This window comes from Manduca sexta, chromosome 8 (genome assembly GCF_014839805.1).
Source record: "Manduca sexta isolate Smith_Timp_Sample1 chromosome 8, JHU_Msex_v1.0, whole genome shotgun sequence".
Classification (NCBI taxonomy): domain Eukaryota; kingdom Metazoa; phylum Arthropoda; class Insecta; order Lepidoptera; family Sphingidae; genus Manduca; species Manduca sexta.
In genome coordinates, this window is record NC_051122.1 from 2559640 (window position 1) to 2577522 (window position 17883).

Here is a 17883-nt window from a genome sequence, read left to right on the forward strand (position 1 = left end):
GGGATAAATGCGTGATGTGTGTTTATATTCTAACCACGCAAATACCTACCCGTCTGGTCCAGTCGTCTTGTAAACCAGCGTTACGAATTACAACGCTGATACAACTTGCGCCCCTCACACCACTCGTGTGGGCTACGATATAACAATTCCCACAATGCTAAAAATGTGTAAGTATGTTGGAAACACATTATAAACAAAATGTGAAAAGTCCATCGATCCTTAGTGGAAAGAAAATCTAGTTTCGTAAGTATGGGTTTCTAATATATCTAATAGATAAAATTCTCGTGTCACAATGTTTGTCTCCGTACTCCTCCGAAACGGCTTTACCGTTTTTAACCAAATTTTGCATGCATATTCAGTAGGTCTGAGAATCGGCTAACATCTATTTTTCATAAATTCCTTAACATTTTTTTTATAATTCTATATAAATTTTTATTTTTTTATTTTTTTTATTATGTCGCATTAAAAAATACATTCAACCCTAAATTTATACCCTTCTATCACCAACCCCTATTTTTTGTAAAAAAAAAGTTAAGGGTGGACAACCCTAGATTAAATAAAATAGATAAAAATTAGATAAAACAAAGTCCCCCGCTGCATCTGTGTGCCTGAACGTGTTAAACTCAAAAACTACCCAACGTATTAAGATAAAATTCGGTATGGAACAGTTTGAGACCCTGGGAAGAACATAGGCTCCCGGGAAACTACTACTTTTATAACGGAAAACTTTAGCCTGAAAAACTTTATAACGCGGGCGGAGCCGCGGGCAAAAGCTAGTAATTTTTATAAAAATCACTGGAAAATAAAGGAATATTCCGACAACTAGCGGTAGTTCTCATTTGTGAGAGTTCGCCTGGGTAGGTACCACCGCAATGTCTATTTCTGCCGCTAAGCTACAGGGTGTAGTCACTGTTGTGTTCGGTTTGAAGAACATTGTAGCCAATGTAACTCACCTCAGCAATGGCGAGCGCAGTGTAATAACCAAACCATATTTTATATTTCAAGGTGGTGGATGGTGTATCTACTGTTTATGGGCGATCAAAGCAAACAAAAATATTGAATGTAGATTTCCTTCCATCTCATTATATACTTTGCAATAAAATAATTTTACGCATCCTTAAATAAATCTTAGACTAGTTTGCTTTTCTTCAGCATTATATTATAATATGTTACGTGCCGCTATCCTAGCCGATGACATCGGGCGTTTCCGGAAGTATTCGGCTGCGCGGGCAGGCTGGCAGAAGAGAAGATATGTCACGCGGCGACTATTCTATTATTATTCTCTCTGGCTGGACGTTGTCAAAAGAATGTTTAAAATTGTATTCTGTAATTATTTTGCTAATATAATGTTTACTGTAAAAAGAGCGTTTTACATTCAGAAGTGGGATTATACAAATGATAATTTGAAGTTACATTGAATTCGAATGTGAAGAGAACTATCGGAATAAATCTGTGATGAATCATTGAATGCCAAAATTAAAATTACCAGATTCTCAGATTTTTAGTTACCATGGCAACGTCTACGTCTGTTGAAGTAAATATGTTGGGAATGCATATGGAATTGATGTCTGCACATTAGTACGATTAACGACATTAATAACAAAAACTTCGTTATGCCGGCTGCTTGGCTCACTGGAGAGGGTGTTTTCTTAGAAACTAAATCATTGGAGACAGGAATGACTGGAGTCATGTGAAGTCAAATCGGTGGCGCAACACTTCAGGCTGACAATGCGAACGTGCGTAACTGTTTATTTTATTTAATCTGATCTGTCTGTGGCCGTGAGCCTTTTGATAATATTTTATCTGTAGCCATGACCATTCTGATCATATTCTTTCTGTAGTCATGAGCATTCTGATCATATTTTGTCTGTAATCATGAGTATTCTGATCATATTCTGTCTGTAGCCATGAGCATTCTGATCATATTCTGTCTGTGACCATGAACATATTCTGTCATTCATTGTCTGTGATCATATTCTGTCTGTAGTCATGAGCATTCTGATCATATTCTGTGTGCAGACATGAGCATTCTGATTTGTGTTGCTGGGCCCTATTTGTTTAAAATATAGGTACCCAATTCAGTTCTACTTTCTCAAATTTATTTTTGTGAATACCTTACGGTATTCACTTTGCAGGATGGCCGATGTTACGTGCCGCTATCCTAGCCGATGACATCGGGCGTTTCCGGAAGTATTCGGCTGCGCGGGCAGGCTGGCAGAAGAGAAGATATGTCACGCGGCGACTATTCTATTATTATTCTCTCTGGCTGGACGTTGTCAAAAGAATGTTTAAAATTGTATTCTGTAATTATTTTGCTAATATAATGTTTACTGTAAAAAGAGCGTTTTACAAATAGTATAGTTTACGTAAGGTATACATATTTGATATATTTTCTTTGCGTTAATAGAACTGACACAGTGGTGGTTCTGAGCCGAGGGTCGTTACCCGTTATTGGGTTGCTCTCAGAATGGACACTGCATTTCAAAGGGTTCCGAGCGTCTAAAGCGCTCACAAGAGTCCCGTGTTTGTATAAGCCGACCCCAGCAGGCTAAATTAGATAAGTTTAAAAAGAAGTGTTTATCCGCATAGTCGTAGCGCGCTCGGACACGCACCCGGTGCGGGCGCCGCAGTTTTGGATTCCGTATGTAGGTACTCTTGTCGCGCCTGAAATTACGCACTATTTGCGTGCGCCGCAACGAGTGTTAAGGGTATGAATACTCGAACTCAGTCTAGTCAATTTACTCGAAATTCATCATAAATAGCAATCGAATTAGCGCTAACGACCAAGTATAATTACAGGGTTCATTTATAATTTATTGTAGAAATAAAACAAAAATTCGTCATTATATTATTTATTTGACATTAATCTCCAAAGTAGTTTTATAGAATACAAAAGAAAACACAAAAGAAACAAACGTGTGTTTCATAGAATCTTACAACGAATCAGATTTTTTACAATAATGTATCTAAAAAGTTCTATTTTATATGAGAATATGTATTCTATTCTCGAATTAACACCGCACCGACCGGAGTCCCGAGCGGATTGTTATAATTATGTGCTGTAAACATGTAATAATTATTGTGGGACGCAAAATCTCTCTTCTACTTTCAAATAGTAATATTAATTTCTCAATCTGTACATTAATAGAAAGACTACAACGACTTGCAGTCACTTATATTATTTTAATAACATTATTTTGTGACCGAATGTTAAAACGAAGACTCCAGCGGCGCCTCTTATGTATAGTTAGTCAATAATAGCTAAAACTCTCGTATCGCTCTATAACTCACTGCATATGTTAGGTTTCATTAATCTAGTCTAAACTATTACACTCGACATCAGCTCACGGCTTTGAATTGTCAAAATAAACGTTAGCCTACTCTTGTAGGATACATAATATAGTTTTCACTGTAATAAATACAGGCGACACGAACGCGGGCCACCTTCATCGAAGTTTAATGTGTCGACACCGGTGTGGACATATCCCGCGCTCGAGCACACAAAAATAATATACATCTCACTAAACAGTATATAATTTATAGAGAAGAGTCGCGTACAGCAACGGCGCCGCTACACGGCGAATAAGGAACTAAAGGTCAAAAATAAAAATATAGTAATCCTAAGACGCCCCACGAGCTGTGCAGTCGTGTCCCGGTTTGCAATTCCTTAACAGCGCTGCCTCGGGCCGACGCGGCGGCACCTCGCCGGCACCGCGGCGCGCTCACTAACTATCCCTGTCACACGTCCACAATCCACATACAGCTAACGCTAAATTACAATATAGAATATACCCTATGGCTATGTTAAAACGCTAAAACAGACGCGGATCTAATTGTTTTGTGTTGGACAGATCAACTCGCCACGGACTCGAGCGACACAAAAATAACAACTCAGTACAAAATATTACGCGACATTTGATTCAAGTCTTGCGAACAAGTAAAACCCAGGACCGAGCTACTCACAACCGCTTTCTCCACATTAATAAACTGTGAAATCACTGTGTGTATACGCTTATAGCATGTTTTCACCGATTAGTTGTTAAAGTGAAGAGAGTGGTGTGGCGGCGGTGAGACGGCGGGGTGGAGCGCAAGCCACCGACATTGTAGTCTACTAATATTAAATACTTTTGGGAGAACATCACATGGAGATGGTGTCGGCGCGGCCAGCCCGCCGCCCGGCTGCGGTTGCTTATTGCTATCGCGGCGGCGGCAGCGGTGGTTGTCACCAACGCCATAGTAGTTACTTTTTCACCGCCACCGGAGCGTCCGAGGCGTCCGCTTTCTCCTCCGTCTTTACGACCTTACCCTCGCCTGCAATTCGTCAGATATTATACATTAGCTATTTGTATTTAGAACTGTGAATATAAGACAGTCACGTTAAAAGTTAAATAGTTGTTTTGCATTAATTCAATGTAATAGTTTCATATTTTTGAACTTTGTATCATAATTCAAAAGTTTATAGCAGGATATATATCTCCAAATAAAAATATGCACGCCATAATTAAATTGTGACCTAATAAGATTTTTATAAAACGATTATATCGGATCAGAGTGCCATGTCGCCATTGTGATCGCCCGCACCGGCGCACTCGCGGGACGGCGAATAACTCGCCACCGTCGCACGCGCACCGGACACGTGGCGGCCGCTACGACTCGTCATCAAGTCTCATCACTTCCGATGCCTACACAGCGTAGGCAAGAATTTTAACCTGATCTGGGATTATGAACCCAGAGCCTTAGAGATCAAAGGCCTATGTATGTTGCCTCAAGACCAATAAGGCGTTAGTGATTGTTGACGAATGTAATGCTTATGTGTATATTAATATAATGTGTACCATTGGGTTGGTCAGTCTCTGCATCTGTGTTAGAGCGCCTGCGCTTGCGGGGGAACTTCCAGCCACCGGTAGCGTGCTTCAGCTTCGGAAGAGGCTCCATGTCCAATACCTGCACAAATCATTAGAAAAGTTTTTACTTGGCTGCAATATTTTAAAAAATCCACTCTTGCTCCTTTACCTCTCTTGTGTATTCTATAAATCAGGCATGTAGCGTCACAGTCAATATATTTAATAATAATATTATGCCTACATTCCAGTTAGGCGTCTAATTCTAGACAAAAATAGCGGGGAAGAATAAAAGTAGTGGCATTTTAAAAATATGTGAATTAAATTAAAATTTATTAGTTCCAAAAACCGGAGAACAAATAAATCTTATAAGAAATATATTTTAAGGAGATAATAAAGCAACATTTTTCAATACAAAAGAGTGCTCACCTTGTGGATCTGTCTAAAGGCAATTTGTCTGAGGAATTGCTGCGCCGAGGCAGTCAGATCTTCGCGTTTCTGCGGCGGCATGTTGCCAAGGGCGTCCTGTAACAAAGGTGGTAGTTAATTAGTGCATAAACAAAAAAATATATACAATATCCTTTGAATTAAATAATACAGTTTTGTTAATAGTGGCGTAATAAATAAAAATTCTATGTGACCCCACTTCAATGAATCAAATTATAATGTCGGCCAAGAAGCTGCTTCATATGTAACCCGTCAATATAGGGCCGCGCCAGGAACTTGAAACCCGTGCGGTTTTCTCAACATCCAGTGAGCGAGACAAATATACGAAAGAATAGGAAAGATAGCGACTCCGTGCCACGCCATGCTCCTGAGCTGCGCCATCCTTTTTTAAAAGCGGTTTATTTTTACTGTTATATTGTTAGTTATTTCGGTACATTGTTACAAGTATGTGGGTGCTAATACTGACCACCAGTTCCTTCTCACAGGGGTCCCTCAAGCCTGGTCCGTGGTCGAGCAGCAGACCGCCGCTCACTGCCTCCATGACGCGGCGAAGCGCCTCTCCTGGCGACAGCGCCGCGCCCGCCGACGACAGCACGCCCGCCACCAGCAACTCCATCGCCTGCGCGCACGAAAATCGACATAAACGGTCAATCTTTTATTCACGTTGAGTTCGACATTAAAATACATACTAACAAGAAATAATTTATACAAGTTTGATTTTTTCAGAAGTTAAAAAGACCATAGTAGTTGATATAAATTTAAACTTGATACCTTTAAGTGTTCCTGAGAAAAAGTGTCTGGACAGACAACAAAGTGCTCCTATAAGGGTTCATTGAGAGGTATGCAACTCTAAAAACAATATCCAAGTATTCCATTTAAGGCTGATTATAATAATTATCGTAAACGCTAACTACGCGTTAATGGTTAAAATAAACCAAACAAAAAGTAATATATTTCGTAATGGTGAAAAATAGATTGTAAAAAAAACATTATATTTCTGATTGGTCCATTATAATGACATATCCAAAGATAGTAGGTAATATCATTTATAGGAATTGGCTATTTATAATATAATTGAGTTTTTTTAGAAGTGGGGGCAATATGATTGTGATGATCACCATTACAGTGGATATAATGCTGCTCGTACCATCTACATATCCAGATGAATTTACCAATCAGATGTACGTAAGAGATATAGATAAGTGGAGCCGAAGGCATGATTTGGCACATAAGAACGGGAAAAAGAAAAAGGCAAATTACTCAGTAAATGGGTGATATAGTAAGCAATAGGATAGTGAAGGAGAACATAGTGAAGGAAGGTCAGTGGTGGCCTATGCCAAAGGACAAAAAATAAATATTGATTGTAATATAATGTTATGCCAAGTATTTTTTTTTTTATGTAACTTTAATATTGCTTTGTCAGACTAAAGAGTATTGATTCATTAATTAGTTTATTTAAACAAAAAATGTACTCACATATGGATTGAGCGGCGTCCAGTTGGGTATGCGCCTGCAGAGGTCCCTCATAATCCTGATGATGATCACACAGGACTGCAGGCTGGCCGCTCTAGCCTAACACACACAGCGGGACACAGTGAGTAGGGTTCCTACGGGCCGCGGCCGGAATGCGCCACATGGCGCGCCCCTCCGCGGACTGCCAAATTTATTGCTCCACTCTCGAAGTAAACGCAATTAATATTCGTACAAAGAAACAGAGCAATAAATGTGGAGAGCTGACACATAAACTGCGCTTCCGACTCTCCCAATGAACGCTCACGAAGTGCTAGGAAACGCAGTTGCATTCTCACAGATATAAAGCACTTGTAGCCACATGTTCATGGGAGACGCTTCTCATGTTTTAAAATAAAAGCTATGTTCTTTACAGTAAACAAATTAAAAAGAAAATAAACATGTGACTAAGGTAACGTGCGCACTCCCCTCGTATCGGTAAAGCAAACAAAGTTAGGTTCGATTTGACTCGGCCTCTGTGGGGTTGCAATTAGTAAAAATGTATAAAGCTAGACTGCGGAGTGCGCACACGTTTTGTAAATGTTTGGCGAATGTACCTGGAACCACTTGGCGTGCCGAAGGGCGGCCAACGCGTCCAAACACTTCTGCCGCGGTAGCACATCCTTGTCGTCTCGCTTTATGTCGCCACCGTCTAGCGACAACAACACAAAGGGTGTTTGACCATCAACAACATCGACGGGGCAAACATGGCACATGGCCTACACCTAGCGGGGCCGAGCGGCGCTACGGCGCGCCCGCTACCGACGCCGGCAGCACTTTACTCTATCATTACTGAGTTACTCACGCGACTGTTACATTGCAATCTATGCGTCGGTAACGAACGCGACCACCGTTCTTCGGAACACGCTTGCACGCCGCGTTCCGAAGAATGCACGCTCAAATACAAATGGACATACGTTACGCTAAAGTACTTAAATTATAATACATTCACACAGTTACTCACACACCAAAACGTATGTCCATCATATCGAAGCAAACTGGACACAGGACAGTAATACCATTCACAATGCTCAAAATCCTATGTAGTTTAGCTTTCGCAAAATAAAAAACAATATAACAGTAAATACAAGTAAGGTTAGAATAATGTTTGCTCCGTTTCAGTAGGGGGATATACCACGGCGGTGTGGAATCGCGCGTGATATATCGTGATAGATGATCAAAAATCCTTTTCTTCTTGCTGCACATACCTAATCACACCTAAAAATAAGCGTTCAAACACAGAACCCGGCCTCGCGCCGGGACCAAACAAATTGAACAAATTATCTTTTTTTGACACATCAATTAGAGCAAAATATAAATAAACAACTTTCAAATACATACAAAATTACTGTGAATGTCCCATATTGAGATAGTTTGTTCTCATATTCACGGGCCCACATATGTTTCGGAGGATTTCGACGACCAATTTCATCAGGAGTGTTTTTCTATCGTGACTGCACGTACTGAGAACTTAAACATATGGAAGGTGACTGTAACAATTTGCAAGTGGTGCGGGAGGGGTGAAATTGGCGCAGTCGACAATCGCTCTGTGGGAGTGTGCGGCGGTGTACTCACCCGCGGGCTCGCGCATCACAGCCGACGTGAGGCTGACTAACACGTTCACCGCGCCGTCAGACACTTGCACCGCGCCCTCCGCCGGCAGCAGCTCCACCTTGTACTTGGGTTCGTCGCCGGGTCCCTGGGAGCATGTCGCGCGATGAGTCTCCGGTCGATCGGTTATGTTTGTCTTTGTTGTTGTTGTATGTTGTACCTTGACCCTGGCGAGATGGGCGGGCAGGTCGGCGGCGACGCGCTTGAGCAGCGCGATGGTGGGGCGGTCGTGGCACAGCACGACGAGCTGCACGTCGCGGTCGCCCTTGAGCACGAGGCCGGTGGCGACGAGCCCGACGCGCATGACGCCCTTGAGCGCGCGCGCGCCCTCGCCGCCCGCCGCGCCGCACGCGCCCTCGCCCTCGCACACGAACGAGAACCTGCGCCGCACCACAACCCTTAACACACTGCCCGAGGGAACACCACACGGACTAGACCTAGTTTTTATACCCATATTCACATTCACCGTCATTCGTGTAAAATAGACACATCATTATTATGACATATTTGTCAACAATATTGTGATACTGTATTTATTTCACACAAATCATCAGGTAAGAAATAGGGCAAAAAACTAAGCCAGTGCCTAGGCACACAGATGATATTCTACATGACAACACTGTTGTTATGCAAAATATCACCAACACTAATTTGTACTCCAATAGACAATGTTGCTAACAAGTATTCTGCGTCATTAATCTATGTATTCGCAAATATAATTTATCAATAATTACATAAAATAATGCCTATATCGAGGATTACTTGCGAGCTACGTAAAGCTATCTACTTTGACAACTTATAACATTAGCTACACTACTTTGATTAATAACTATTGTAACGCCTATTTCACTACATTATTGAGTCTGTTCTAATATACACCAATACTAGGTATTTTCAAGTTACCTATTTCCTTTACAGTCCCTGTTCAATTTTTCTATATTCGAACCTCCGACATATACCGGTCGCCACACATTGTGCCCACTGTGTGAAAGTGCATCCAGCCAACATTATGATGCGATACTGACGAGTCTATAAATTTACTACACAATAATAACTACTTACAATTGATTGTCGCGGCCGTCTTCTTTTCCCTCTGGTTTTTCATCTTTCTTATCTTCAGATTTGATTGGTCCCTTGCCTGGAGTCTGGATTTGAAACAACAGAATATTTTTAGATTATACGTAAAAACATGCGGTCACAACAATTATGCCGGGCCGTCTACATCACAAGAAAAGTTATAAAGTAGTTATAGTGTATAATGTGTGCAGTGCTGTACCTTGGGTTTGGCGTGGTCGGCGAGCGCGTCGGAGAGCGACTTGAGCGCCTTCTCGGTGTGTGAGACGGCGCGCTGGATGTGCTGCAGCTGCTGCTCGCCCGGGTAGATCTCCTGGTGCTTGGCCAACACGTGGCGGTCGTCCGACGTCTCCGGCCGCCGCGCCACCGGACCGTACGCCATGCCCATGCCCTACACCATTTCATTTACAATTTATATCTATACAATGAAAACTATTGTATACCAAAGCATATGATGTAATTAATTAACAAATACACCGCAGTAATATTATTATCTATACTATTATATAAAGTTGAAGAGTTTGTTTGAACGCGCTAATCTCAGGAACTACCGGTCCAAACCGAAAAATTCTTTTTGCGTTGGATAGCCCTTTGTTCGTGGAGTGCTATAGGCTATATATCATCACGCTATGACAAATAGGAGCGGAGCAGTAATGGCTAATCTCAGGAACTACCGGTCCAAACTGAAAAATTCTTTTTGCGTTGGATAGCTCTTTGTTCGTGGAGTGCTATAGGCTATATATCATCACGCTATACCCAATAGGAGCGGAAACTTTAACGCGGGCAAAAGCTAGTATTATATAAAATTACTTACATGATGATGGTGATGGTGGTGGGGTCCTCGCCACCACGGCTCCATACCGCCCTCCCAGTACATGCGCTCATCTTCTTCCATGCCCTATTGACACAATTAATTATCAATTTAAAATACAGCTTAATGAATTTCAGTAAAGAGTATATGTATTTTTGTATGTAAACGTATATACATACGTCGTGCATGCGCCTCCTGGCCCAGAGCTCATCACGTACGAGCAAGCGCTGTGCCTTGGCCTCCGCAAGCTTGCGCTGGTGCATCGACGGCTTCACCTTCACCTCCAGGTCGGGCTGCACCTGCAACACCGCCCTCACTTCAAATTACCATGTTCAAGAAACGAATGTGGCTCCCTGAATAAGACATGTAAGTTGCTCGTGGTAATAACATCTACTTAGAAGCAAAGCCATCCAATCAACATAATCCATGGCCGTGCACTACAGCCAAACATTGAATATATTATAGTTATATTATAAAATACAATGGTCATCCTCATTGCAAGTTGAAATCATTTAACGCGCGGATCTCTTGGCAGCCGGTAGGCCGCCAGGCTCGACGCGCGCCTCAAACCTTTTACTAAGTAATCATTGGAGGACCACAGGCTAGTTATCTTATTGTGAATTGTACACAATAACTCTATTTCAAATATATCCATGTTATGGTTACCCTGTATATTCCTACCTCGTAATTACTTCTTTGAAGAATCTTTTTACATTGTCTGATAAAACCTAATTTTAAACCAGAAAACAAAGATTATTTCAAAACCAAACTGAATCAAATACATTTTTTTTTTCCAATAATGTTTGCCCTAGAATAATATTCTACTTTGCCCAAATACCAAGTATTTTTGACAGCATGTCCATTGTGACCAATTTGTGTGTCAATACAAGTGTATATGTACGTACCTTCTTTTTGTATTGCAAGCGATGTCGGCGGCCCTTCATGTGCATCTCCTTGGCGTTGGGGTCGTTGAACTTGCAGTCACACAGTTTGCAGTTGAAGCTGAGCGCCTTGCCGTCGTCGCCGCGGATCTCCTCGATGTAGTCCTGCCCCACGGGCTGCACCTCGGGCTCAGTCTCGTCATCGTCCTTGTCGTCGCCCTCCTTGTCCTTGTCGCCTGCAGGTTTGTTCTCATTGGTGGAGGTGCCAGCCACTGTACTCAGGCCCCCCGACGCCACGAATGCGATCTTCGGCGTTCCGGCGACGGTCTTTTTGGCTGATAGATGGGGAAGTCAAATTTTCTCTTGAATACACCTTCATCACAACACTCAAACTGGGGCGTGGCCGGGCCTTCCTTTGAGCCTTTTCTACAAATTGTTCCAATTCACCTTCAACTCGCATGAAGGGCTATTTGTATCGATTTAGCAATTATTTTTCTTTATTTGCCACTGATTTAGTGTATTTGATACTGGCTTTTTTCATACCAATTTAACAAATTAACAGTTAAGACATTGAATACTACAGATATACATACATATATGATGCAGTATACATGTATATAAAAAAGGCCCATAATATATTACTACATACGTCACACTCCATATCTGTACCGAGTGCCGAGACATCGATTTTCATACTAATTATCGCAGAGAAAATTTGACCATAGCATCTAGGTCTCGAGATAATCTACGTGCCGAGAACGCGTCTGGATACAGATACAGTGTCTGTGGCTGGCGGGGGATCGGCACAGAAGTCTGGGCGCCGCGACAAATACGATCTCCACGTTCCCATCCCCATGGAGATCATATCTGACGTACACACATACATACAAACATTTCCGTCAAAATAATGCTGAGATATCGACAACTGAAAACTAACAACAATTTAATGAGTACAAAATAATAATACATATGCAGCCAATACAGGGACAGTAGCAGAGAGGGTTCTGTGGGCAGTCATGCGAGGGTCGGTAGTGAGAGTGACATGTACCGGCGCCGAGTTTGGTGGGCTCGGTGGACGGGATGGGCTTGCCCAGCATGGTGTGCAGCTTGACGACCTTCTGGTGCTTGATGCCGCGCACGTGCGCCGCGTACGCGTCGGCGCCCGTGCACGTCACGTCGCACAGCTCGCAGCGCAGCGCGCCGCCCGCGCCGCGCCCGCCCGACCCCGCCGCCGCCAGCTTCACCGCCGCCTCCTTCTTCTTGTGCTTCTGTCCCTCCAGGTGCTCCTTGTACGTCTGCACATCGCACAACACAGTTACCACATACTTCTCGACTTCCACTTTACATTTACCGATTAAATCATTTACACAATTTCATTTTCGGGACTGAGTAAGACTAGAGAAAAACCTAATCATATGATTTAAATGTAGCACCTGTGGTCCTGCGCAAGAGATGCGGCAAACGTCACAGTAGTGCAACTGCTGCGCCTTGGGCGGCGGCTTGGCTCTGCGCGCCGCTCCGCCCGCGCCACCACTTGCCTTGTAGTTCTTCCACCCACTGGAACACACCACGTTCACGCTATTTTTTTATTTTCATTAACGTAATGTTATGATAGGTCTGAGGAGGCAATTATACTACTTATTTTAAAATGTAAAGATTTTCTGTATTGTGAATAACTCCTATTTCTTTCCTTTGGTATAAAATTGGTGAATTATTATGTTTTATTGAACTTCCATAAAACAATCTTGAGACCATTGAGTTAAAAGATATTTGTGTAATATATCTTGCTATTGTAGCTTGTATTTGCATCTATTATCAAAACCCACTTGACATTCATATTTCATATTTAGTGTAATTGGTTTATCCGTTCTAATTGAAATAAATAAATAAATAAATTAAACACTATTATAAACATAGTTTGACAATATGAATTTCAAAAACACACAGATTACCACAAAACAAGTAGTAATGAAAGTCAAATAAAGCCATTTATCAGCTGGAAGACCAATTGCGAATTTGTATGGGCAAGCATGGCAACTTCCCGGTACAGTTAGAAACATGGCAAAAATGCAGCAATTTCATACTTATTTGTTCACCCAGTCATGTTCATGGGATGTCTATGTGCAATAACAGATATTAGAAAAGTAAATCTCACCCCCCACCGCCGGTTTTGTTCTGCTGGGCTACATACATGGTAGCTGCGTTGTACAATGCTGTGTCATATGCAGTGTTCCCTCTGTTGGTGGTTTCTGCAATAAAGGTATTTCTTAGTGTGACTTTCTGGATTTTGTAAATGTATTTTTACATTCGTTAGAACTTGCAGAGTGTAAGCAATATTAATAATAGTAAAATGTAGGATGATATTGTAACTGACTTTTTGGACTACCTCTAATCTACCTAGTGATCATTAATAAACATAATATTATTGTAAAATGAATTCATTATAATATTAAGAACTATTTATAATAAAAAATAGTAGGGTTACAGGAAAGGTAACTAATCTCAAGTACCATTGTTTGTAAATAATGGGGTGTAACCCCATGTTACACTATAATGAATGTAATACAAGTTCAAAACAAGCATCACTTAAAGCTCTCAGTAACATAAGTATCAAATCACCATATTTTTGGGGATATTAACAATCTCAGTCTATAAAATAAACATAAAAAACAGAGCTATTACTCACGTTTAGCGGTTTGTGCGGCCGTTGCGGTGTACGCCTGCGTGGGGTAAGAGGTGGCCGCGGTGGTGGCGGTATACACGCCTCCGTAAGCGGTCTTGGCCGTGCCAACCGCTGCGCGTGCGCCTCCCTGTACATTTATAACCTTCCACCATTATTCACCTAACTCCTTCAATGTATGGTATGTAAAAAAAAATATCCTCAAAACAATTTGGCTAGGTTCCACTGGTGACTATTTCTTCCCACATTAATACATTCCACTGTATGTATTTTGTATATTTCAAGGCAATTTACAGGAATTTGTTATAACTTTGTATATTAATTTATCAGGATTGAAATCTTATATGTTACAATATAAATAAAAATATTTATGACTTGTTCATAAAGTATCTTATTTAACCAACTTATTTCTCCACTACTTTTGTTACTAAAAAAATCACACATGTGCAGCCAGAATACAAATCCGTGGCCTTAGAGCGGAAGTAGTACTAACCAACACAATTACACCACTGAGCGGTTAAGAAAAATTCTCAGATGTGGAAAGATAAGTGTCATCCTGTAATATTGAGTGATAAATGCCTACCTGTGCGTATGTGGCCGGTGTGCTGTAGGCCGGCTTGGCGGCGGATGTATCGTACGTGGGCTGTGGTTGCGGCGGCGCGGCAGTGGGATACGCGGCCGCAGCCTGCTGGTAGTACGCGCTCTTGCTGGCGTCGTACGCGGACGCCGCCGCCACCGCCGCGTGCGCGTGGGCGTGCGCCGCCGCTGATGATACTACGCCGCTCGCGCCATACACTGCGCAACACAAACTTTGTATACGAATCGCAAATACGGTTAATTATATTGGGTGAGGGATAACAGAGGAATTTGACTCCATTTAGTATGATTTGGGAAGTTTTCTAAGTGTCTATTTGGAAATAATAGTTATTCTTTACATAACTTAGTTGCAACTAAGATTTAATGAAACAGGACACCTGAATTTACATATTATGGCCACATAACTCAAATGCTGTAAAATGTGTATTATATTTCACATAATTTAGGTGTCACCACCAGTTTGATATGAAGAAGATACCAATATTTATTTTGGCAACATTGAATTGAAACTAAACTAATGCACTGCCAAAATAAATTCTCAATCAGATCCATCAAGATATTCTTGTCACATGAAATGTGAGCCATTTGCCTTTATATTCTTCTTTAAGTGCCTCTTCATTGTTGAATATTAGCAGTCAGCTTCTTTTGTTCCTTCTTGTCAGTGGTGACGTAGACCAGGTGTTGAACCAAGTCGATACCAGTCCACTCCCAGATGTCTGTCAGCTATGATTTGTTCCTTTGCCCAGTGCATCTCTTCCCCTCCACCTTACCCATCATTATTAATTGTAGCAGCGTTTATCTAGCGTGCATAAGCACATGGTCGAGATATCCTATCTTGCTGTTTGATAGTTTGCATATTTTTCAGGGCATATTGACAGGCTGGAGCACAGTATCATTCCTGACTTTTTATGTCCAACTTATGCGCAACATGCGATGATAGCACCACATTTCAAATGCTTCTAAGCATGTTGTGGTATCATCTTTTAAAGTACACAATTTGCAGTCGCACATAACAACAAGCCAGATATAGCACAAAAGTATCCTCACCCTGAGTGGATTATTAATTGATGACAGTGCAGAGACTTTCTCTTTATATTGAAACAAACATGGGCAAGGTTTTTCTGGGTCTTAATTTCTTGATATGAAAACCCATGATTCATTTACACAAACATTGATATATTTGAATTGTCATACTCGCTCTGGTTGTTTCCCAGCTATATGTTAGGTTTTAAATCAGGGTTTCTGTACACTATCTTCAGTTTCGTAGTATTGACTGAATTATATTGTTGTAATCCAAAAGCCTTTATTACTGATTTTACATGGAAGTTACATGGAATATAAGTGTGCACATTAGTCCGGATCCAAATCTAAATCAGCGTCTCCTGCAAACACATAGGCCTCCTTTAACCTCTTCCATTTCTCTCTAAGGAGAGGAATAGAAAGAGAAATTTTTGTAACACAACAATTTAAAAAGACTACTACTAAGCCTATAAGTTGTATCTTAAAACATATCTGCAAATCAAGACATTTTTAACAAATATGTTTGCTATCAAATCAAAAATTAAGTCTGGAGTTCCTAGAGACACAGAACCTTATTCCTTAGTGCAGATTTTTATTACAATTGTATGATAAGTAACTCATGTCATGGAAACCATAAGGCTCTATGGCCTGCCTATACATTATCAATACCAAACAGAACTTTGAATGCATGTTTTTTTAATTTAAACTTGCCTTTATAACTATGACACCCAAATATAACACACATGTGTGTAGATAATTAATGATTATATTTTTATTTTTCATTAACTACTGAAAACAACCCAAATAAATTTAGAAATACTGGCTATAAGGAAACAAAAACATAAATGTAAACAAATATTAACCTATTGTTATCACAACAAACAATGTAGATAATTGAATAATGTGTATGTTTACTTATATCTAGTTCTCCTTGAATACTAATAGCTATTTATTTTTTAAAATATCTTGGCATAAATAATGTTTACACTTATAAAATAGGCCAATGTGTCTCATTACTTATTTATGGAAAATGCATTAGATATAATGTATAAATAACTAAACAAATATGATGACAGGTTCAATATTAGACAAGTAATGAGAAAATTTTAAGAAACATTAAAGCAAAAATCTATCAGTCAGGTATTAAAATCACCACATGGTAAGTCATTAAACTCAAAAGGCCTTCGACTCATAGTGCAGACAATAATGATATTTATCATATTTAGATTTTCATGAAGTTCATTGATCTCAACTCCATATTTGTGTATGAATGGTACAAGAATTTGTTTTTTAAAATCAGAATTGGGTAGTCAAAACATTCAGTCAGTTTATTGATTCCAAAACAGACGCATGATTTGCCCCTAGGAATAGGATAGGAATTTTGTAGAATAACTTAAGGCCTTGCAACTTATACCTCTGCCTACATTTTGGGGGACAAAAGCGAGAGTTGAATTGATATGAATCGTTGAAAGTTTATTAGTATGGTATAGGTTATTTGATAGACTGAGTCAGTCACCTGAATAGAGGTAACAGAGCGTAAAGTTGCTGATACGATACAGTTACCTTCCTCACAAATAGAACAAAACGTCAAGAAATGCACATTAAAATGTGATTCATTCTTCAAAAACCGCCTTAGTCCAATAAACGGTCATCTCAATCCTTCAATTACGTGAAATCATAACGTAACAAAATCGATATTATGATAGCAACGCAACTGCGTGTTAATTCAACATGGGTTTAGACGCAGTTGTGTTTATTATGTAAACAAGTTAGAATTGTTGGAATAGTGAGAATATTGGTTCTTACCTTGTGTGGCGGCCGCAGCCTGGTATGCGGTATCGTAGCCAGTTGCTGTGGCGCGCTGCGTGCCGTACGTGGCCGCGGTGGCCGCTGGCGCTACGGCGTATCCAGTCTGCCCGCCATATGCCGCACTCGCCGTTGCGGCGCTATCGATACCACAATACGCCGGTTTTCAAAAAAAATATCCACGCACTTTGTAAAATATCACGATCAATAAAAACCAGGCGCCATTTTGATTAGACAAACACGAGCCCGTGTGCTATCAATCATTTATCCGGGATATAAAACTGATACCGCTCACATTTTGTATTCTTTCGAATGAATTAATGGAAAAAAACTCACCCATATTGGGTCCCTCCGTGAGTAAACCCGAAATAGTTATTTGCTGCCATCATTTACCAATTTTCCGCGTTGAAACAACTGACGCTTCGGGCGGAAAAGACCGGCGTCGTATTTGTCTTTGGCAAATATGGCGGACAAATAAATCTGACAATGTTGCCAGTATACTAATTTACAAAAAATTCAGCATATATTTTTTATTTTTTTTTATAATACCTATATTTGCAGCGTCTGGCTGCAAGAAAATCATAATTGCTAGCAATTTGATCATTT

General features: G+C 40.7%; 1 protein-coding gene across 5 annotated transcripts; it reads right to left on the reverse strand.

The window, feature by feature from the left end:
- Positions 1–2836: 2836 nt before the first annotated feature.
- LOC115445944 (zinc finger RNA-binding protein) lies at positions 2837–17764 on the reverse strand. 5 transcript variants are annotated; one of them, XM_030172462.2, is made up of 20 exons: positions 17614–17764; positions 17278–17417; positions 14438–14649; positions 13861–13984; positions 13330–13423; positions 12608–12731; positions 12223–12469; positions 11199–11509; positions 10473–10592; positions 10297–10380; positions 9685–9873; positions 9471–9553; positions 8569–8788; positions 8373–8496; positions 7355–7449; positions 6765–6860; positions 5755–5907; positions 5271–5366; positions 4836–4944; positions 2837–4311 (listed from the first exon to the last, which is right to left on the reverse strand). In XM_030172462.2, the coding sequence occupies exons 1-20, from the start codon at positions 17664–17666 to the stop codon at positions 4241–4243; spliced, it is 2745 nt and encodes a 914-aa protein (XP_030028322.1). In that variant the 5' UTR covers positions 17667–17764; the 3' UTR covers positions 2837–4240. The 5 variants fall into 5 exon arrangements, with proteins under 5 accessions (XP_030028322.1, XP_030028320.1, XP_030028321.1 ...); XM_030172460.2 differs by having other exon boundaries at positions 12608–12752; XM_030172461.2 differs by having other exon boundaries at positions 13861–13999.
- Positions 17765–17883: the final 119 nt, after the last annotated feature.